This window comes from Stegodyphus dumicola, chromosome 1 (genome assembly GCF_044657685.1).
Source record: "Stegodyphus dumicola isolate Sdum_Otavi_A_Nest chromosome 1, ASM4465768v1".
NCBI lineage: Eukaryota > Metazoa > Arthropoda > Arachnida > Araneae > Eresidae > Stegodyphus > Stegodyphus dumicola.
In genome coordinates, this window is record NC_140768.1 from 54,732,801 (window position 1) to 54,755,820 (window position 23,020).

General features: G+C 34.5%; 2 protein-coding genes across 6 annotated transcripts in view; one reads left to right on the top strand and one right to left on the bottom strand.

Moving 5' to 3' along the window:
* Sil1 (Sil1 nucleotide exchange factor) overlaps window positions 1–23,020 on the top strand; it is an 81,631-nt gene that overhangs the window by 48,997 nt on the left and 9,614 nt on the right. The gene's annotated exons all lie outside the window — the stretch shown is intronic.
* Window positions 9,924–22,420, bottom strand: LOC146999087 (uncharacterized). 2 transcript variants are annotated; one of them, XM_085814692.1, is made up of 5 exons: window positions 21,792–22,420; window positions 21,626–21,694; window positions 20,190–20,267; window positions 19,887–19,952; window positions 9,924–10,098 (listed from the first exon to the last, which is right to left on the bottom strand). In XM_085814692.1, exons 1-5 carry the CDS (start codon window positions 21,935–21,937, stop codon window positions 10,095–10,097), a joined length of 363 nt encoding a protein of 120 aa, XP_085670818.1. In that variant the 5' UTR covers window positions 21,938–22,420; the 3' UTR covers window positions 9,924–10,094. The 2 variants fall into 2 exon arrangements, with proteins under 2 accessions (XP_085670818.1, XP_085670822.1); XM_085814696.1 differs by lacking the exon at window positions 21,626–21,694.

Below are 23,020 nucleotides of genomic sequence, written 5' to 3' on the forward strand. Positions count from 1 at the left end.
TATATTTTTAAGTTGTATATTTTATGCTGTAGATATGAAAGGTAAACTAATCACTGTAGTTGTAGTTCAGTAATTATTCAGGAATGAGAAATTTTCTAAGAATTTTCGACAGTTCTTCAAATTTCTTTTAGACTAATTGAATTAAATCTTTACCTCTCACAGACTTTTTGTTATGAAAGAAACTTCACTGGTGTGACGGATATTTCTCCCCTAAAAGACCAAGTACCAAAATAAGTGAATAATAAATTAAACTAAAAAAGTCATATTGAGATTCAATTATTATTGCAGTTGTTAAAAATTTGTTGGTCGTTCTTTTTCATTTTCACTGTATATTAACAATTTTACATGATAAATTAGTTAGTATAAAACCATGGTTCTGAATCTTTTCTCGAATTACATATTAATAACTATGAATAATTATTTTATTCATAAAAATGTAAAAATACTAAAAAGTAATAAAATATTTTGATGAATTTTACTTAAATTTTTAGGGGGGGGAATAATAGTTTACTGCTGGCATGATGCAGACTGCTGAAACATTTTATCTGTAGTTTTGTACAAAAATTTAAAAATTTCTGTCATGTTTAATTTTACAGTTCGTATAAATAAAAATGTGTTGATTACATGCATCACAGCTTTTTTATTCGTTATGAAAGGTTTCAATGCTGTGTGTTTTCTGAGCATCAGAAGAACTGTGATTTGCATTTTGACAATTTTCCTTTGCTTTGGTCTTAAACTTTTAATGTTTAATTTGGCATCATCTTCTAGAGAAGCCCAGCTTCATCAGCATTGAAAATATCTTTTTCTAGTTTTCTTTGTTGAGAGATGTCATCCCAAATATTCCTCCCCCCCCATTTCTTGATATTTAATTTTGAAACGCTAATTCTCCCACAATATTTCTGGAAAAAATTCTTGTTTCACATCTTAAATCTATCTAACTAACCATTTCAGCAAAAAAAAGGCAGTATGTCTATAGAGTTTGACAAATTCAGGCTCATATCTGAAACATTTATACAGATACTGACAGATTACAACAGTACCAAAGGCTGGTAGTCTTTGAATGATGAATCCTTTCAGTAATGCTTTAATATCCTTATGCTCAGCCTGTCTGAACTTTTTTTCTCGCATCTAAAATTTTTCTATGGGTAGAAATTATGGTCTCGAGTTTTCCATATGGTGCAAACTATAGATTTCATTAAACGGTATTCCTGGCAGATACCAATTTTTTTTTCATCCATATGGTGTGTTTTGAGTAATGTTCACGTTTATCTTCAATATAGAATGCTTTACATTTACAGCTTATAATGTGGATGAATATTTGATGCAGAAACAGTCACCAGTCAAAAGTATTATCCAGTGTCCTGTTAAAACATAGTAATTTCTCCCATGATATGTATAGTTCAAAGCAGAACTCGATAATCCTTTTAAAGAATATCCTATGTCTTGCAAAAGACTTAAAGAATGCAAAGCACCTGTTTGATTCTATGGGTATGGAAAAAAAAACTCTTAGAGAAATTCTTAAATAAGGACAGATTTTACCAACTTTATTTTATTAATGCATTGAACTTCCTTATGAATCTACAAGCCCACACAACAAAACTTTTGAATGCAAGTGAGACATTTTTTCAGGAAAATCCCCACATGTATTATAAAGTATAGTGTTACTGATTGAGGCACTGATTTCAGCCATCAAGGAAAGGATGAACAACTTAGAGTTAAGTGCACCTTCTTTAGGGCACACAATAAGTCTGTAGTTGATACTTATTACAGTGTACTTAAGTCAAATACAGAGGGTGTTATCAAATTTTTGTAACGATTTTGCAAAGATTTAAAAATAAACAGACCTTATAATTTTAATTTCCAATATGTTCAGTCGGATAGCCCTTTTGTTGAAGTATCATATTACATCTTGATTTTCAAGATAAAAGTCCTGTTCTTAAAACATTAAGGTTGATTTTATTCCACTCCTCCTTCACAATCTTCCATTGTGAGTCGATCCGATGTTTTGGGATACTGCTTATAAAGAGCTTGTTTTAAAAGTCCAAATGCACACTAATCCATAGGAGATATATCAGGGAACTTGGGTGGGATGCATTAATGCAATTTTTTTTTATAAAATAGAGCAGTAGATTTAGATGTATGGCTTGAAGCCTTATCCTGATGGAACTTATCACAGTGAAAATTGTTTGAATAAAGAGATGGAATTTTTTCTTTACATATAAGTGTTAAAACATTTCTGATAGGAATCTGAATTAATTTTGAAATTTTTTTATACTTTCCTTATTTTAAGTTTTCCGTTATGAGAATCCAGTAAATCATAAGACCTTTAGAAAAACTTTTCCTTGTTTTCTCCGTTCCAACATATTAAGTCTTTCTCATCTTTTTTAGTAAATTGATCTTTTTCTATTGCAATCAGATAAGTATATCCAAGCCACATCAACTGAAACTATATATTTCCATTTTTCACCTGCCAAATAATTTTCATACAGCAGTCTGCTCATAGTCTTACGCAGAGAAACATGTTTTAGCATTAGATGAACATATTTCCTCCCCGTGTTTTGATTAGCTTTAAATCAGATTTTCTAATTTTGTTCACAGTTCCTAAAGAGATATTTAAAGATTTTGCAATAGCTCTTTGGAGGGCTGGATTTTCCTTTAAAACATGAGATGTGACTTTAGATTTAATAAGAGTTGTGCATATCTTTGTTTGGTATGCATTTTTTTGCCTTTTTCCCAGTCAGATGTTAACTTTGACCTTTCTTTCCAGTCATATTAATTATGTCACTTATTTTATGTGTAGAAATATTAAAATCATGCTTTTTCCATCTTTTTTTAATAATTGAATAAGAGTATTTTCTGTTCAGACAATGCAAAAGTATAGTCTTCAAACCATTGTTTATTTTTCTGCGACATTTTAAAAAAAAGAATATTTTTAATGTTGTAGACCAAGGATGTCAAACTCGCGGCCCACAACAAATATTTTTGCGGCCCGGCCAATATATCGGCAAATAATAATATATAATAATAAAATAACATATCGACGAAGAAAAAAATGAAATGTTTACTGCTAAGTAATTAACGATAATTTATTCAGTGTTGTTAGATTACTCACAGCGAGCTGACACACACACTACTTAAATTACAAATGCGTGTGAGTAGCTTGCGTTTAGCTACCTTCGGCTTTTGGGGGACACATGCACTCAGAACTTGCATGCATCCCCCGATAGCCGAATGTGGGCGAACTCTGATACTTGTTCGTATCAAAAATACGTAGAAAAAATTGCAAATTTAACAACTGAATTTGAAACGAGGTTTAATGATTTTAGTTCCCTCGAAGACAATTTTTTTTTTGTTTTCTTTGATTTTCTCAATAAGTATTGACTCAGTACCCAGCCATATGCAAATGGAGGTGATCGAGATTCAATGCAACTCAAATTTGAAAGCAAAATTCATTGAAGTGGGCGTGCCTGAATTTTACAAATATTTACCACCCAGGTTTGAAAATACTCGAAAATTCGCATATGAAATTATTTCCATGTTTGGTAGCACTTATTGGTGCGAGCAGTTATTTTCAGTCATGAAAGGTAATAAGTCTCCTATTAGAAACCGTATTAAGAGCGTTTAATACCCCTTTCTCATGTCGATTTTTAATAACAGATGGCGCTACGAACGTTGAGCGATAAAGACTCAAATCTGTAAGACTACCTACAGCCTGGTTACTATGGCAACGACGCTTCCTTCCTCTGTACTTGTTTGGCGGGAAAGTGAGTAAGCCATAAAACACATCCCCTCAGTTGAACAAAAGACCTGCTGTCATTTCTTCCGTCTGTGACTCAGACTGCAGGGTATGTTTTGAACAGGAATAGAACTTTTTCACCTTTGTGTTGAATGAAAGATATCTGTGAGATACGTGCAGCAGTCTCTATTTCTTTTCGCAAAATTTGTTCATCACGCTTTTCAATGTTGCGTAATGTTTCATAATTTGCCGTTATTTTGCGGAAGAAAACAAATTTCATCGCGACATAAAAATTATATATAAATGATTTTATACTTGATGATATGTGTATACATATATAGCACGCACATAATATTCCATTTACTCATCCATCCATAATATTTCATAAATTACCATCCATAATATTCCATAAATATGTGTTAGCACTTTCCAGAGCTTTATATATATTTTTTACTTGTATTATAAAATCGTATAACACTCCTAACTATTATTTTTTTACTTCAAAAGTGGATAAATCATTATCAAATTTTTCTAGTACACGGAGAAATGGTCTATGTATCCACACACATAAACGTAGTAAAAGATACTATTGTTGATTGAATATCTTTTGGCAGCAATATCAAGATGCAACGAAAATTCGAAATCAATTAATAACATGCATTTTATTACAAAAACACTAGCAGGACGTATTATTTGCACAAAAAACTTAGTGTGGAAATAATTTGCGGCACATTATCTGAGATCCGCTTTGAATGAATACATAAAGTGTTATAATGAACAATCAGTTTTAATATTTCACTTGATACTGAAATGCATAAAATCAAATTGCGTTTCTATGTTTCAGGTTTATAAAATACAGCTGATAATTGAAGGGGTATCAGGTTTATAAAGTACAAGCTGATAATACATGATAAGGGAGAAGAAATTCCTAAATTACAAAATTGAATATTATATTTTAATAAAGTAAAATGATACATATTATAGATACATCCTAAAAAACGATAATATATATATATATTGTATATCGTTGTATACCGTATATATATATTATGTATTTATATGTATATCTACTCTTTTCCGGATGTAACTGTAATTACGTACTGTGCTGGTTTATCATCTTCCTGTAGCGATGCATTTGGATTTGCTGTGTATGAATCTGTTTCATTGAACAGGAACAAATAGGAAACAGAATATTGAAAATTGAATTTTTTTAAAGCATTAGTAATTTATATATATTAGATTGACTAAAAAGAGTATATTCATGCATAACGTATAAATATGCGAAGTGAATACTTTTTGGCAATCACCTTTCTAGGATGATCATTTTTAAAAATAACCAGTACTGTTGATAAAATAAACACCGGTACGATCTATCTGCCTAAGGGAAAGGATGCCTTCGTGGAAGACTTTCTAAGGGAAATTGGCTCCTAGACACGTTACACAGGGTAAAACCACGAAAGCGCAACCAGTCCCTTCGCGGGATTCGAAACTCGGACCGAAATACTGGTGTTCAGCTACTTTACCGCTTCGTGCCTCATTTCAGAGCGGATTCGCTATATATGAAACAGAGTAATGTGCTGTTACCGTATTTAGCAGCCTGCCTTTTTCCTTGACCTACCATAAAAAAATAAAATAGCAAAATTATAACAGCGTCTCTAAAAAGATGCTTTGCTATATTCTCATTAAATCTTTATCATTCTGCGCTACTAAAAACGAAGTACGATTATTTCAAATTCAAAATTTTATAACATTACTTTACAGAAAGCGATCTCATGTCTTCTAAAAATAAAACCTAACATCTGTTTCTACTCAAGCGCTTACTTTCTAGACAAAGTAATTTCAGTGTAACGTACGTTCAGTTTTATCTAACTTTGAACGGAAAAAAAAAAAAAAAAACTATGTACATAACAGGCAAAGATATTAACAGCACATAAATTTAATCAATTATATTGGATTACCAGAGGAGAAAAAAATAATTCGATGAGATAATTCTCTGAGAATTCATAAACGCTAAATTAAGAATAAATTTTATAAAATGTTTACTAATGAATACATGTATTTGCATAGTAAGTTTCCTTTTTTAAAAAATTTTTCATCTTTATCACGTTTATCGGAGTGTCGTATTTAACTTCACAATTATGCTCCGAAATTTCATTGCTGTATATTGGATTATTACCAATATATAATTCTACTAGTAACCAGAGCCAGTATTAGAGGTTTTTGCTGCTCACTACAATATCTGTGGCTCTTACTTCTGCCACGCGCCGCCAGTGGCTGAGTGGTTAAGAATATTGATTACTGGAAGTTCGACCTGGTTTCGGTTCGATCCCAGGCGAACCAGCTGGCTGCATGGTTTGTTTTCCTGTTGTGCAACATGAATACGACCCAGTTTCCTTCAGCAATTAGGCTCACCCGCGGCCGAGCGGTTAAATCGCTGAACACTGGTAGTTCCGACCTGGGTTCGAATCAAGGCGAACGGGCTGGCTACATGGGCGTTTTCATAATCTTTCCCGTGTGTAACGTGTATGGGGAGCTTTGCTATAAACTAAACTAAGCCTTCAGAAACTTCCTCCACGAAAGCATCTGCTATCTGCCACCTCGTGGCTTTGCTATATTCAAAGAGCCTAACCCAATTCTAGCACTCAGTTCCTCTCTAAATTCTAGCAGGCGAGCGCTAAAGTCGCCTATTACTGGTAGTTCAACCTCGGCACATTATCTGAGTTCAGCTTTGAATGAAAACAACATAAAGTGTTATAATGAACGATTAGTTTAAAGATTTCACTTGATACTGAAATGCATAAAATCAAATTGCGTTTCTACATATCAGATTTATAAAGTACAGCTGATAATTGTAGGAATATCAGGTTCATAAAGAACAGTTGATAAATACATGAGAAGTGGGAAGGAATTCATAAATTACAGAATTTAATGGTTGTAACGAAAATTTTAAGCACGAACGCTCTTCATAAAGTTATGAAAAAAAAAGCAGTCAGTACCTTTAGTGCGGATAGTAATCACTACCAAAAATCTATGCTTTTCTGCCAATTTTTTGGTAGTTTTTCAAAACCTTCGGCTCGGAAACTTGGTGGCCCGAGTCCAAACACAGGTCAACCTCATTTCGGACGTCTTGTGCAGAAGTGAAGATAGGACCAGCAAGATGTAGCTGAAAGTCCGAACGTGCGATGTCGGGGTTATATGGTGGATGTGGTGAAAGATCCCTTTCGAGTCCGTACAGAGGCTAGCCGGTGAATGCAGACACGTATGGTATTATCTTGATGGAACGTTACCTTTCTGCGCCGGAACTCAATTCGACTCTTTTCCTTGATAGCAGCGTCAACATGCACTAGCATCTCGTTGTATCCTTTACTGTCAAGGGTTTTACCTTTTTCCATATACTATTTGTGATTAATACCACGGCAATCCCACCAAATACAAAAGAATGATCTTTTTGTTAGTCAAATTACGCTTTACGATGCTGCCGACGGACTCACGGGCGCAGATCAACTAAATTTTTGGCCTATGTTGTTGAAATAAATTTATTTTTCAACACAAGTGACTATCCAGATCACCAGATCCAAAGCATGATCTTTTCGTTAGTCAAATTATGCTTTGCGACGCTGCCGACAGGCTCACCGGGCGCAGACCAGCTCCCTTTTCGACCTATATTGTTTGTGTAAACTTGTCTAACTTTGAAAGAAAAAAAAAAAAAAACTATGTATATAACACGCAAAGATATTACAGAACATAAATTTACTCAATTTTATTGGATTACCAAAGGAGGAAAAAATACTCAGATAACTCTCTTAGAATTCTTAAACGCTAAATTAAGAATAAATTTTATAAAATGTTTACTAATAAATACAAGTATTTTAAATAATAAATTTTTCCATCTCTACATATACCACGTTTATCGGAGTGTCGCATTTGACTTTACAATTAAGCTCCGAAATTTCCTTGCTGTAGATTGGATGATTACCAATATACTTACAATCCTACTAGTAACCAGGGCCACTATTAGGGATTTTTGCTACTCAGTACATTATCTGTGGCTCCTACCACACGCCACCAGTGGCCGAGTGGTTAAAACTACTGAATACTGGAAGTTCGAACTGGTTTGGGTTCGATGCCAGACGAATCAGCTGGTTGCATTGTTTGTTTTCACCGTGTGTAACATGAATACAAGCCAGTTCCCTTCAGCAATTAGGCCCTCCCGCGGTAGAGGAATTAAATCGCTGAACACTGGTAGTTTCGACCTGGATTCGAATAAAGGCTAACGGGCCGGCTGCATGGACGTTTTCATAATTTTCTGTATGTGTAACGTGTATGGGTTGTCAATTTCTCTAAGAAAGTTCAACATGAAGGCATCCTACTGTGCTTTGCCATAATAACCTAATCTAAGCCTTCAGAAAATGACTCCACGAAGGCCTGCCATCTTAAGAAGGTAACCCTCGTGGCTTTGCTACATTCAAAGAGCCTAACGCAGTTCTAGCAAGCGAGCCGCCGAACACTGGTAGTTCATCCGGAGTTCAAGCCTCGATAACGAGTTGGATGCATGACCGATTTTGGTGTTTTCCAAATTCACCTGCTTTGGCGTAATCAAACTCTATAATTCTAAACAAACTGACGTTCGGTTCGGCTCCAACGGCTCTAGCACCACGTTCCAAATTATAACTACAGTTCAACAAATAAATGTCTGGCGTATACATTCGAATAACCTAAGTAAAAAAAAAAAAAGGGGGGCTTTTTAATTTCTTCCACAACCAAGCATGCATGCATGCACATAAAGCGAATAAAGAAAAACTTATGGAGTGCAATAGGGTTCTAATCCATAACATATTTAGTTAGTGATCGCCATCATTGGGAGCTATAAATATGCTATATTGACGGGAAGGAGAAAATTTTACTTCCTGAGTGAGCTAATTCAGAACTAGTCATTATTTCATCTGTCATCTTAAATTCAGGATGTCAAATTACGTGACTAACAAAAACCTAGTATTTATATGAAGCTTGATAAAAATCAAAGTTTTGAAGACGGTATATGTGATCATGTTCGGTTGATTACCATTATGATCAGCAAATAACAACAGCAATTTACTGATGTCTTTCTTATCTTTATATTCAGATGTAGTTTTCAGGGCAACTAGAGAAAATTTATTAATTACTTTTATTATTTTTGATACTTTATACGTACGAAGATACATACTTGTAGGAAGAGAGATATAAATATCATATTCGAACAAATAAAAACAAATCATGACTTGAAGACCCTAGAGATACGGCTTCTGATTGCTTTTCAAATTTTTACCATATTAGTAACGATATAATCGAATAATCTTTCAAAGATTATTGTTTACCGATTTTAGGTAACAACTAGAAAACATTTTTTCGAACTTATCCTCAAACAAGTTTGCTATTGGTAATGAATACTGCTGTATCATGAATCAGGTACGGCGCTATGCATTTTGCTGACTTTGTACGCAATAAATTCTGTTGTCAAGTGCCCTTCCCACAAAATTCTAAAATTTTATTGCTTGATGCTTCGCTGAATTTTACAATTTTGCTGTACGTAAATTCTGCCGTACCGGCAGTGATCATGATTTCAAATTCCCCCTCCCCGAGATTTACTGTGTTATCTGAAAAACAGCTCACAAGTTGCTAAAAATAGCTATAAAACTGGTTCCACAGCTTTTAGCAACGGCCTCCCGTTGTGCGTTTGGAAACTCAGCTTTTGAAAGAAAAGGAAGGGGAATAATTTCTCTCTGACTACAGTATAGATGAGGTCCGTGACTTTGTTTGAGCTACTGCAGAATGTTCTGAAGTACACTTTTTTCTGTTTCGGCAACATTCATCTTGAGAATTCAACACTTGTTCATTAGCCCTTAGTAATTGACAGAAATGCTTTTAGAAAGTAGTGGGTTCATTGATACCAACAAAATGGTTGGTATCAATAAACTGGGGATACGTTAGTTTCAGTTGTTGGGTTCAAATGAACCTTTCAAATACTAAAAAAGTCCTTTTGCATAATCGAATCCTTTTGCATAAAGAATTTCATCTGAGAATAATTTTTCGACTTAAAAATGAGTTTTGCAGTACTTTTTAAATACTACTTGTATTTTTATTTTCGAAAATTTTCATAAATATTGTAATTAATTATTTCCAATTTTAATAACTCTCAGAAAAAACACAATTTTCAAGAAATTTTTTTATTATGGTTATTCAAACTTATACTAATATACAGCATCTTTTATATTCCTTATACATTTGACACTGCATGCTTCAACCTGCATGTAAGTTTCTCTTCCTTAGTAACTCCTGACCCAGAGACGTCTCAATGAAAGCCAAATCATGCACAAAATTTTCACCTGAAAAGAAAAAAAAAAGAAAATGATAAAATATTTTTAACACCATATTCTCGACCCCCCCAAAAAAAAAAGAAATTGCAAGAAATACAAATTTCTAACAGAAAAATGCATTTTCAAGCAGCTGAAATTGTTTCACAAATTAATAATGCAGATAGCAAATGTAACATATGGCACTATTGCCACTCAGTGCAATCTCTGCATATCCTAAATTCTGCTGGCTGATGTCTTTGTAAGTTCTGAACATTTTTTTGCCTCTAAATTTTGCTGCTCAGTGCCCTCTGCTAAATTATAAAATTTTGACTACCACTGGTTGCACAGGCCCTGATCAAAGCAAAGAGGCAAGATACTACCTGCTATTGATAAACTGCCTTATAAATACCACAAATGTAAATAAATATCAGTTTTATTTCCAAAACAGAATTATCTCACAGCTAAAGCATTGCCTTTGCAGAAAATCTTCTAAATGGAAATAGAATTGCATCCACATTACATGTGCAGAATCCCAATAATTCATTATAAACAGTTCCAAACCATAGTTAGGCTTAGAACTCACAACAGTATTCTTCTTGGAAGTCTTCCTAAGGAAATGGTAGTATATTCAGGGAACATGTGGGCAAAATCATGACAGTATATCACAAGCCTAATTCTTGACCATACATACTAGAAAGATCACAGAAATTCCTCACAGGAAGCTAGATTCATATAACACAATTTCATGCAACATATGGCATATGGGAAAAAGCAAGGACATTATAATCACTAGCATAGTTTATACCCAAATGAGTTGCAGATGGTGCACTACGTGCTCACAGCTGATTATCACTAATGCAGATATATATTTACTAATATTTAGAAGATGATGAAGTATAGCAAAATATACAAAACATTAGTCCTTAAATCCAACACATTTTCTGATTTTCATACCATCTAGAATAATAGATTTGACGTTAGGTACAATATCAGAATTTTGGGTACATGAAATGTGAAATGGTTTTTTATTTTTAGTCACTGTTTCTAGTAATTTGTTCGAAAGTAACAAATAAGCTGGTTTCAGTCTGTCAATGAAATGTTAACTTGTCTGTCCTTAATTAAGACTCGGAAATATTTATCATATTTTTTCACCACAAAAAAATGGTCCCTCAATAAGCAAATTCAAGTGCCTTTTTCACACGATCAGTTCTCACAAACACATGAGAACATGATCTCAAGTCTTTATGCATAAATATTTTATGTTTGTTAGCAGTTGATAAACTGGTGCTGATCCATAAAAGACAGTAAATTTGTTACAAATGGTTCAGGTTTAGTTTTAGTGGTAGGTAGTCGAAAAACTCACATGGTAACCTTATTTGCATAAAATATACCATTTGAGCTACAGAGTGATTAGTATCAGGACATATTGCAACTCTGAATCCTAGAAGGATTTCTGTCCATCTGATGTTGCTGTGAGCCTTTATTGCATTTTTTTAAGTTCTGAGAAACTGCTCAATTTTCCCACTGCAATGTGGGTGGTATGGAGTGGAACGTAAAACTTTAGCACCACATACTTTTGCAAGGCTCTTGAAAGGCTGCGACTCAAACTGTCTTCCTTGATCTGAGATTATGGAACTAGGCACAACAAATCTGCTAATCCAATGATTGTAAAATGCTTTGACAACCATTTCTCTTGTGATATCTGGTAAAGAAACTACTTCTCCCTAACAGGAAAAATGGTCAATAAATGTCAGATAATACGTCCTACCAGCAGATGGTGGTAATGGCCCAATCAGGTCAACTTGCACAATACTTAATCTAGCATGAGGTGCTTGGAACTCGGCTATTTTAGATTTTGTATGCCTGTTGACTTTGCTCCTTTGACAATTAACAGGACTTTAAGTCCTACCAGTCGCTTGGGCGAGCCCGTCGCAGCGGGACATTACCCAGCGAACCTGGGGGAAAACCCCCGGGCTACTAGTACCATGCCGCGCTAGGACGTGGCAGACTCCGAGGCCGGCCAATAAGTGACCTTTCCCAGAGCCTTCAGAACCACTAAGTTCATAAATTTTATACCCCCGTGGCCGAGACTGCCTAGATACAGATCCTAGCCAGTAGCTTCGCAGAGTTCTCTACGTCAACCCCGGGGGGGGGGGGGGAATGTCAGGCTGGGTACTGGCATTTCTATTTCCATCAGCTTTTTTGCAGCATCAAAAACCTTCATTCTCATGTTAGCAGACACTTTCCTTACTCTTTCTGGCTGGTGACAAATAGTTTTATTTCTTCTTGGCTCATTGCCGGAATCTGAACTTCCGCCGATCGGCTTATAGCAGCTATCATCATTTAAATTTTCTTGCCTGTCGGGTCACCAGATTTTATGACTTTCATCATCCCCAGGTTGCTGTTCAATGCTATCCGCTTGCTTTGAAGAGTTTGGAAACTTTCATCTCTGGATGCTCATTTTTGCTTCTGCAGGAAATCGTTATGAGCAAGCATTTTAAGGTGTTTGAAGAAATCAAGGTCACATTCTTCAGCAGCAGTGAGAGGAACCACTACTTTCGAATATATATTCCAAGTTTGTGATCTCAGAAACAATAAACTGGAAAAAATTGCTCATTAATAATGCAGAAATCAGTAAAAAATTCAATAAAACCATATGGCATGCTAGGCCTTCCTACAGTGCTCCTAACTGAAGTTGGTGCACCAAACTACTATAGCAGTATCAGGCGAAACACAAAGCGAGGGGAACTAGCAACTTAACGCTCACTGTCTCGGAGTCCTCTCCGCAAACGATATCTATACCCTCTTAAGCAATGTCCTTGCCTTATAAAGCACATGTTGTAGCATACAGGAAAGTCCCTCATGTCCAATAGAATTCCTGTAAATCCAACGTATCTTTTTGCTTTATAAAGCACATGTTGTAGCATACAGGAAATACCCAATGTCCAATAGAATTCCTGTAAATAAAACGTGTCTTTTTACTCAGTACAATTGTAATTTCACTTTCGATGCCAAGTTATTAATTTCCAATACTTTCAAAAATTTCTAAAGCCTATCAGAATACACAATGTAAATAATTGTATTGGAGATCTTTCTTTGTGGAGCTTTTCCTTGGAGAACTGGAGTTATACTGAAATTACTGATGAATAAAAACAAAATATTTCATTGCAGACAATGTTTACATTGAAAAGTATAACACTTGGTGCAGAAAATGCTCACAACAAGTTAGCAGCTATAAATGAAAGCACACAGGAATATTTGGAAGCATAACTGGATGAGGAAACATTCGGAAAGAGATATCTTCTGCAATGGGAATGAGCACAGGATATGTAATCTTCAAAAGTTGATTACTGAAATAAGGCAGAGTTCATCAGATACATTTTTTTACAGAAACAGTGACTTTGTGGAGGTCATTACAGAAATGTGGTTATACTTAAATTACTGATGAATAAAACCAAAATACTTCATTGTAGGCACTGTTTACTCTGAGAAAAACATGGTGCAGAAAATGTTCAAGTTAGCAGCTACGGGAAAAGCACACAGGAATATTTAGAAGCAGAAGTGGATGACAAAACATTTGGAAATGAGATCAATTTAATTTTCTGCAATAGCAGTGCAGCACTGGAGATGCTCTCTTCAAACATTGATTACTGAATTATGGTACAGTTATCAGACACATTTTTCTACAGAAGCAGTGACTTTGTGGAGGTCTTTCTTGGAGAAATGGAGTTATACTGGAATTACAGAAGAATGAAACCAAAATACTTCACTGCAGGCATTGTTTTACATTGTGAAGTATAACACGTGGTGAAGAAAATGTTCACATGTTAGCAGCTATGGAGAAAGCACACAGGAATATTTAGAAGCAGAAGTGGATGTGGAAACATTCGGAAAAGAGATCAATTTAATTTTCAGCAATCGCGTGCAGCACTGGAGATGCTCTCTTCAAACATTGATTACTGAATTATGGTACAGTTATCAGACACATTTTTCTGCAGAAGCAGTGACTTTGTGGAGGTCTTCCTTGGAGAAATGGAGTTATACTGGAATTACAGAAGAATGAAACCAAAATACTTCACTGCAGGCATTGTTTTACATTGTGAAGTATAACACGTAGTGCAGAAAATGTTCAAATGTTAGCAGCTATGGAGAAAGCACACAGGAATATTTAGAAGCAGAAGTGGACGTGGAAACATTCGGAAACGAGATCAGTTTAATTTTCAGCAATCGCACTGCAGCACAGGAGATGCTATCTTCAAAAATTGATTACTGAATTAGGGCAGAGTTCATCAGACATATATTTATTTCTTGTATTCAAATTAAGTATATGTAGATGTACATCACTTAATGGCTATCACTGTTTACAAGCAGGTGTATACAGTATGGTGGAGAAAATGTTCACAAAAAGTTAGCAGCTGCACAGAAAATATACAGGAATGTTTAGAGAACAAGCATATCAGGCCACATGAGTACTAGAACAAATTCAGAAAAGAAAAGATTTTCATTTTCTGCAACGGTAGGGCAAAAGAAACGATGTTATCTTTAATAATTAGTGGCAGTGCAGCACAGGAGATTATCTTCAAAAAATGACTGCTGAATTATGGCAGAGTTTATCAGACTTGTTTTGCTTTCTACAGAGGCAGTGACTTTATGGAGGTTTTCTTTACAGACATGTGGTTATTCAGAAGTTACTGATGATTGAAACCGAAAAACATCATTACAGGTATTGTTTACATAGCGAAGTATAATATGTGGCGCAGAAAATGTTCACAAGTTAGCAGCTATGGATCAAAGCACACAAGAATACTTAGAAACAGAAGTGGATTCGGAAACGAGATGACTTTAATTTGCTGCAATAGCAGTGCAGCACAGAAGATGTAATCTTCAAAAATTGATTACTGAATTGTCAGAATTCATCAGGCTTATTTTTCTACAGAAGCAGTGACTTTGTGGAGGTTTTCCTTGGAGAAATGGACTTATATTGGAGTTACACATGATTCAAACCAAAATACTTCTTTACCGCAGTATTTAAGTTCAGAGGTGTAACATGTTGTGCAGAAAATATTCTCAACAAGTTATCAGCTATGGATCAAAGCACACAAGAATACTTAGAAACAGAAGTGCATGAGGAAACATTCAGAAAAGAGATGACTTTAATTTTTTCCAATGTTAGTGCAGCACAGGTGATGCTATTTTAAAAAATTATTTATTGAATTATGACAGAGGTCATCAAACTTATTTTCTTTTTCACAGAAACTGTGACTTTATGGAAGTCTTCTTTGCATAAATGTAGTTTTACCAAAGTTACTGATGATTAAAACCAAAATATATGATTGCACGCGTTATTTACACTGCAAAATATAACATGTGGTGCAGAAAATGTTCACAACAAGTTAGCAGCTATAAATGAAAGCACACAGGAATATTTAGAATGAGAAGTGGATGATGAAACATTCAGAAAAGAGATGCAATGGCAGTGCAGCACAGGAGATTCTAGCTTCAAGTATTGATTACAGAATTATGGCAGAATTGATCAGACATATCTATTACTGAAAGCAGAGACTTTTTGAACATATTTTTTTTAGAGAAATGGGGTAATATTCTAATTAGGTATGGATTTAATCATAATGCTTTGTTGCAGGCATAGTTTTTATTCAGACGTAGAAAATGTTACGGTGTGCTGGCTTGGCTTGTTACTGATTACAAATCAAAAATAATTTTTGGTTTCCTGATTCTTTTCTCTCCTGCATTCTTTCTAGGAGATGAAATAATTTTATCTGCTTCTGAAATTTCAATTTCTCTTTTTTCTTGTGTTTGTTTTACAGAAGCAGTGGCCTGTTTTTGTTTCTCATTCTGTGCTCTAGCATCAACAATATACTTCGGTTCTCTAAGAGACATTTTTCTTGGTGCTCTTGGATCAACAAGCTCAGGAAGAATACAATTCACGTAAAATTTTTCGAGTTTTGGAACTAAACTGATCCAGAAAGTTTTGTCTTCGGGTATTCTTAATGTGATTGCATCTTCTCTGCACCATATATATAAATCACACCAATTCCTCTCTGTTATGGCTAACTGCCCTTGAATTTGAAAATAATATTTGTGGCTTTTCGGTAAATAAAGATTATTATCAGCATCCATCCGAAGACCAACAGAATTAGGCTTGCTGAAAAAGTCTGACAAGTCGCTGAGAATCTGGCTGTATAAGGACATTTTATTTCAAGTAATCCATCTTCGTCTATCAATCCATCTGGCGAAGTACAAAGAAAGGGATATTTAGGATCAATAAAAAGGCCACAACGTCTGATGTTTTTTCCCATGTGCTTTTCCTTGTATTGATTTAAGGCTACTGCTTCGTTAGCCAAGCCATACTTTAATGCTTTAGTTGAAACGTTATCATTATATATGATACGTTTCACTAAAGCAGCACTGAGTGTTGTTGGACGCCTATCAGCAACATCTTTGAAAAAGGATGATGATATTCTTCTTGATCTTTCATGACGCCATCTTTCAGATGATGACTGTCCACGTGTTACGGCCTCAAGAGAATCTTTTTTTGGAACTTCAATTGATATAAAAAAATTTTTAACCTGCCAATTCATATGCTTCATCTGATAGGTCTGGTTTCTCAGGAAAATCACCATAAGAAATATCCCCACCTTGCTGAATATGTCCTGCTTTCCTCATATTTCTCTTTTTCTTCTCAGTGTCAAAAAGTCTACGTCTCTCAAGACGTTTTACATGGCGCTTATTTCTGGAAGCTAAGAATTTCAAAGTTGGAGTCCTGGGGCTACTTCCTGTTACAGCTTTTTGTGCATTTTTTTGCCACTGCTGTGCTGGATTTTGATAGGCCATGACAGCAATACTCGCACGCCTGTTCATGCCACCAGCTTTGGAAAAATCAACTCTTTTTCCACCAGATGTTTTACACAGTTGACTCATGAAGCTTTCAGCAGGATTATTTGTGGCATTCCAAATAAGAGTACTGCTACACGATATCAGTACTCTTCCCACTTCTGCTTCAATAGCTTGCAACGTACCCGAGGAAAAAATTTCATTGTATGTGCTGTCCAACTCTGCACCTTTCTTTGCACAAAAAGCACTACAAGCATCATGCTTGCCAAATATATGATGTGGCCCATTTCTCAAGTCAGATACTAATGCATCAATAGCTTCTTGTGTGTGCTGATAATGGCTAGGTAAAGCATGAGCTTTTATAGCTACTCTAGCACCTCTGACTAACAGTGGCATTTTAATTTTCAGCAATTTACGGGCAGCAATTCCTTTAGCCCCGGGGAAGCGCGCAGTATTTTGCTGAAGTTTCTCAAGAGCTCTGCGATATCTTCGAACAGCATGGTTAGCACATTCTCAAGAGCATTCTACTTTGATCACCCGTCCTCCATATGAAACGCTTTCTTTCACTTTGGCCATTGTGTTAGCATCTCCATCTCCAACAAGTCGAGTACAACGTATTTTGTGAACACACTGGAGATAATTCAGACCTTCCACAATGGCACTGCTTTCCATACCTGTAGAAGGCCCATTCCAATTTCGCCAACAAAGGTGCACTTTATTTGGCATCTTGCCATCTTCAATAGCACTGCATATAAGGCACACTTTGTTGCGAATTCCAACAAACAAAATTTTCTGGGTGACCATGCCTATAATAACAGATATGCCACTTGAAGCATTGTAACCATGCCCATAGCTTCTTTTACACCAACCTCCATCAACAATGACAGTTATACAGTGATAACCATCATTATCTTTATTATTGCGAAGTTCTGCCTGCCTTTTCTCCTCTTCTATAGCAGCACACATAGTTTCCTGTGCACATCCCTGTATTATTTTGCCAGTAGTTCGCTCACAAGAAGCAAAGGTCGAGTTGCTCATATACGGAATTTCCATGATGCTAAACTTTTCCTCCTCTTGTGAAAATCCACTGCCAGTAGATAACGCACCTAATACTGCAAGCTGATTTAGGCTGCTTTTCTCCATATCAGAACAAATTGTTGCCATTTCCCCACATAAAATTTTATCACATACATAGTTATATGTAGTGACAAGACCACGTCGAATCACTTTGTTAAAAATAAATGATCCTCCAAATTTACAATTTAGGGAATGTTGCTCTAATGTCCTAGCCTGCACTATTACAAAAGACATATTGCAAATTGTTCTGCCAGATGGTAATGGATTTGCCTTTCGTCGATCTTCCCTTTCGATAATTAAAGGTGAATCAGGACACAGAAATTCATCATTAAGGTTCTCCTGAAGAGGCTCAGACTCCAAGCTAAAATATATATATATACAATATATATACATATATATAATTAATATATATAAATATTACAAATTAGGTTTAAATTTGGCTTATTTGATGACAGCAAAGCACTTGATCTTCCTAAGAGGAGGAATCCTTTCATGGAGGACTTTCTAAGGGAAATGGCTCATATACACGGGGAAAACCATGAAAACGCCCATGCAGGCAGCCCATTCGCAATTAGGTTTAGGAAATTTAGGCAACAGATAGCAAATAAATTAACAATAATAATACACTGGATTACCAGTATATTACTACAAGAAGATTAGTCATCTTCACAACTGCTGCTTCCATGCTCGCAGTGTCATTTGCTCGTGCAATATTAGTCACTACTTTGTGTGCCGGAGGTTTCACATGAAGGGCCTCTACACCTGAGTATAAAATGTTCGTGTTCCAGTAAACACTGAATTCAGAGGGGCAAGAATAACTCTTTCATGGTGGATAACTCAGTTACCAAATGGCTTTCTAAGGCTCTATTCAAGCCGTTGTATAAATGTCATAATTCCCAACTAACAACGCTTTGTAGTCAGACCTTGCTATGTCACAAAAACTAGTTTGGGCATTAAGCTTGAAATTTTCAACTTTGTGCCGACTTGATATAAGAGTTGGCCAATCAGAGCATATACATAAAACCTATTGAGAGAGAAAGCTGTAGACACATACATGCATGCACAAATTTAGCTTCTCTAATTGGCTATGGCTTAGACCCTCTCTCGCAGGTGTGAATGGAACTCCCACATTTTGTGCCTTATGATTATGCGTCTATGACATTTATACCATCATGTGAACGGAGCCTTAGGATGGCATACTAAGAAGATGCACTGTCTTGTGGGGATAAGCAATTTATACTCCTAAGCCTAAAAAAAAAACTTGGAAAAAAAAGATCACGACTTAAATTTGTTGTCTAATTGCTCTAATTTGAGGCACATTATGAGAGGAAAGCAAAGGTAGTAATCAGAATTATTTAAAAAATTTTATCCTTATATTTTTCTTAAAAATTCTGTAAAATAATAAAATTTGTGGTTTTCCTCAAATAAATATATATGGAAAAAATAACAGCCACATAATCACAGATTTCATTTTGTTATATTTTATTAACAAAATTTAAATTATTAAAAATCTCTTTCATGAAGGGAACATAAAACATCATGAAAACAATGAAAAAGAAGCAATATTTAAAAAAGATAGTAGGCTTATTGATGAGGCTCCCATCAAAAGAATCAAACCCCAAAATATTTTCATTTGCTTCAGTGTCCCGACTGAAAATTTCACTGATTTCAATGAATATATTTTAAAAAAAATCTTTTATTTTCAAGTTCTTTCATGCAAAACGTCCAAATTTGGTACAAATCAAATTCATCCCCCTCTTTTTGATAGCTACAATATTATATTTAACAGTTTTAATAGCTATCAGTATGTAAACAACATAATGTAACACCATAAAAGAAAAACATAAATGATGACATTTTAATTTTGGCATAGAGAAATACATATTTACCCCAAAAGAGAGCTTGTATTTCTACCTTCTACGTCAGAGTCAATAACTGAAATGTCCAGATCAGAACTGAGAAGAAAAGAACCATAATTAGTTTAATTAAGATACAATAACACACCGACCAAGTATTAATTTGAGAGTCAAGCAACAAAAATCAGCATCATATTTTGAAATATTCACTATTTGAAAATATAACGCTGATTTTGGTTGCTTGACTTCTAAATTAATACATAATTCGTTAACCATAATTAAGTAACTGTAATATCATGCACAGCTAATATCTATTTTAAAAATAAACCAACTTACCTCAGGAAAGCCTGGTTTGTCTTAGGAACATTAGCTGTAACTTCTGGCGTAGAAAAGTCAAATTTTTCACTTCCGGACCTAAGAATGAAAGAAATAAACTGCTATAACATAATTAAAAAAAAAAAAAAAAACATGAATAAATAAATAACACATAACAAATTTAATCATTAAGCTATGTATGACTACCACCCATCTCAGACAGTGCGACAGATATTGCTGTATACTGTTTCGCCATACCCTGTGTAGCTATTATATCATGCTGTATAACCACAGTTTAGAAAAATTACAAAATGTGTTATTTATATCTATCTAAAATGGTACATTACTACATGATTTGTAAGAATAAATTAGAGGGCTCTGCGAATGAAATTCCTTCCAATTAAAAAATGTAGGAATAAAGAAAATGCAGGAATTGCAAATGCAGAAATGAAAAAGGGGATTATATTTTTTGTACAGAATCCAGATGACATATTTTTCAACATTTTAGAAATTTCAATATTAATTTTAGGGGCATAAAATATTAGGCCCCTAAAAGCAGAATATAGTTTTTAAATGTTCAGATAATCTTCCTATGAGAAGAATTCCTTTGAGAAGTACACATCTGAACCACAATTAAAAAACATGTACAAGAACAGAGCTGAGGACTTCTGTTTGCAGAAAGTCTGTCACATAACATATGAAAAGTTTCTTATTGGTAGATTTTTGATCAGACGGATATTTTAATGTTATACAGAGAAAGCATTCACTCCCTTTATACTGGAGATAATTCAATTTGGACAATGGCAAAAAGGCTAAGCAAGCCTGAGCGTATTGGTCCCATTCTTGGCACTAGTTTGGTTTACGCTCAAAATACACAGCAGATATTTTCTAATTACCTGCATCCCAATATCAATTCAATTCAGCTTTTGGTGGAATTTAACATTTGTGACATATTTTTCAAAAACTACACTTCACAACATGCATACATGACAAATACACAGAACCATAAATAAACAAGCAATAATATATATTTATATATAAATTTTAATAAATGATCATAAAATGTTCCAACGCTAAAAGAAAGTTTTAACATCCAAGTAAATGACATAATAAAAAAAAGCAAGTTGAACAGCGAGCACATGAATAAATGTGCATACACCTGTTAAAATATACCATAGGTAACTGACAAAGCATTTCGTAGCAAACATATGACTATAAAATTTCCAATAATACACGTAATGATGGTGAATTCAATTTAGATCGCAAGAACATGCTCATACTTTTGAAAAGATTCAATTATTTCAGCAATTCCTTGTGAATTGGAATTTACCCTTTCAATATTTCCCAACAATTTAGTGTGAATGGAGGAATAAATTCTTATAACAGAATTGAACAATTATTAGCATCCCCTCATACACACACATACAAAAAAAAAAAAAAAAAAAAAAAAAAAAAACTTTGTAAAAAAATCATCCGGGCAATGATTCTCCTTTGACACAGATGCAGTTGTATCAATAATTTCTGACCTTCAATAAAAAAAATACGCATATTTTACTTCGGAATTAACTTACTACGAAATCATAAACACGGGGTAGTCGATATAAAGAATAAATTATTTCTCACCTTTCGAAAACATCCGCTTGTTCGGAATCTTCCACATCTCGGGAATTTAATTTCATATTTTTTTCTTGAGCTCGACGTTTACGCTGAATTCTGGATCTTTTATTAAAACCAGGATGTTTTTTCGGTCGTCCTTGATATTTTCGCATATTTTTTGCAAACTGACCACAGTACAAATAAATGTAAACAAAACGAGTGCGGAATAGCAATGCAATAGGGTTGCCGTAAACGTCATTCTGCTGACAGCTGACAATGTTTAGTGAAAACTGTGTATAAAGGAATATATGAAACGCTTCTAAATATTATTTAGAAAAAAATATGATTTATAACTGATATCAAAATCAATTACTTCGTGAATTTTTGCAGAAATAAGATTACAATGTTAAATTTTAACTCGTAGCGCCATCTATTGATGGCTTTCCAAACTACACATTAAAATTACGTATTTCAAACTAATTTTTTTAAAATATAATATTTAAGTAAATTTCATTTCAAACCTGATTCTAACATTGTGATTCGAAAACTGACCTATTGCTTTATATTTCTGCCAAATTGCACGCAACATAGTTTCTTAATTAGCGATTCTGCGTGTAAAAAAATTTTTAGTATTGTAATGCTGCTGTAGTAGACCACCTTAATGATACTCACCTTGGGTCAGCATCAAAAGTTATCACTGCAAACAAAATTTCTCCCGAAATAGGAAAGTTAATAGCAGAGAAGAGATGTCAAGTATCAGGACGTAAACATTAAATTTTTCTTGTTCTTTTCTATATAAATAAATATATATATGTTTATTATTGTATTATTCAAAATAAATCTACGTTTCTATGAATATTGATTTTTTTTTTTGCGGCCCGCCTAAAGTTAAACCTTGTTTGTTTGGCCCAAGTGTACCTATGAGTTTGACATCCCTGTTGTAGACAATAATTAAACCTTATTCTAATTTGAAGACAGTCACGTTTGTATTTTAAAACTAATATTTAAATTCATGGAAAAAATCGAAATCGTTACAAAAATGTGTAAACACCCTCTGTATTGTTCCTAATATTGCAAAGTGTAATACTGGTAACCCAAATATTGAGAATTCAAATGTGATCGTAAATGTTGTTGCTTGGAATATTCCTGTTAAGTAACCCCTCCAAAAATTGCCGGTCAGTTAAGTAAGTGTGGTTCATGCAAATCCAAGAGAAGAATCGAGCAAGGATGGTTTCATCTTATTATGTAAAATTGTC

Bases quoted from the DNA above. Each gene is read 5' to 3' on its own strand.
- LOC146999087 (XM_085814692.1), bottom strand. From the start codon at position 21,937: ATGCGAAAATATCAAGGACGACCGAAAAAACATCCTGGTTTTAATAAA. The intron at 21,695-21,791 runs GTGAGAAATAAT...TTTTTATTGAAG, and splicing joins CAAGCGGATGTTTTCGAAAG to GTCAGAAATTATTGATACAA. The intron at 20,268-21,625 runs GTTTTTTTTTTT...TTTCATTCTTAG, and splicing joins CCGGATGATTTTTTTACAAA to GTCCGGAAGTGAAAAATTTG.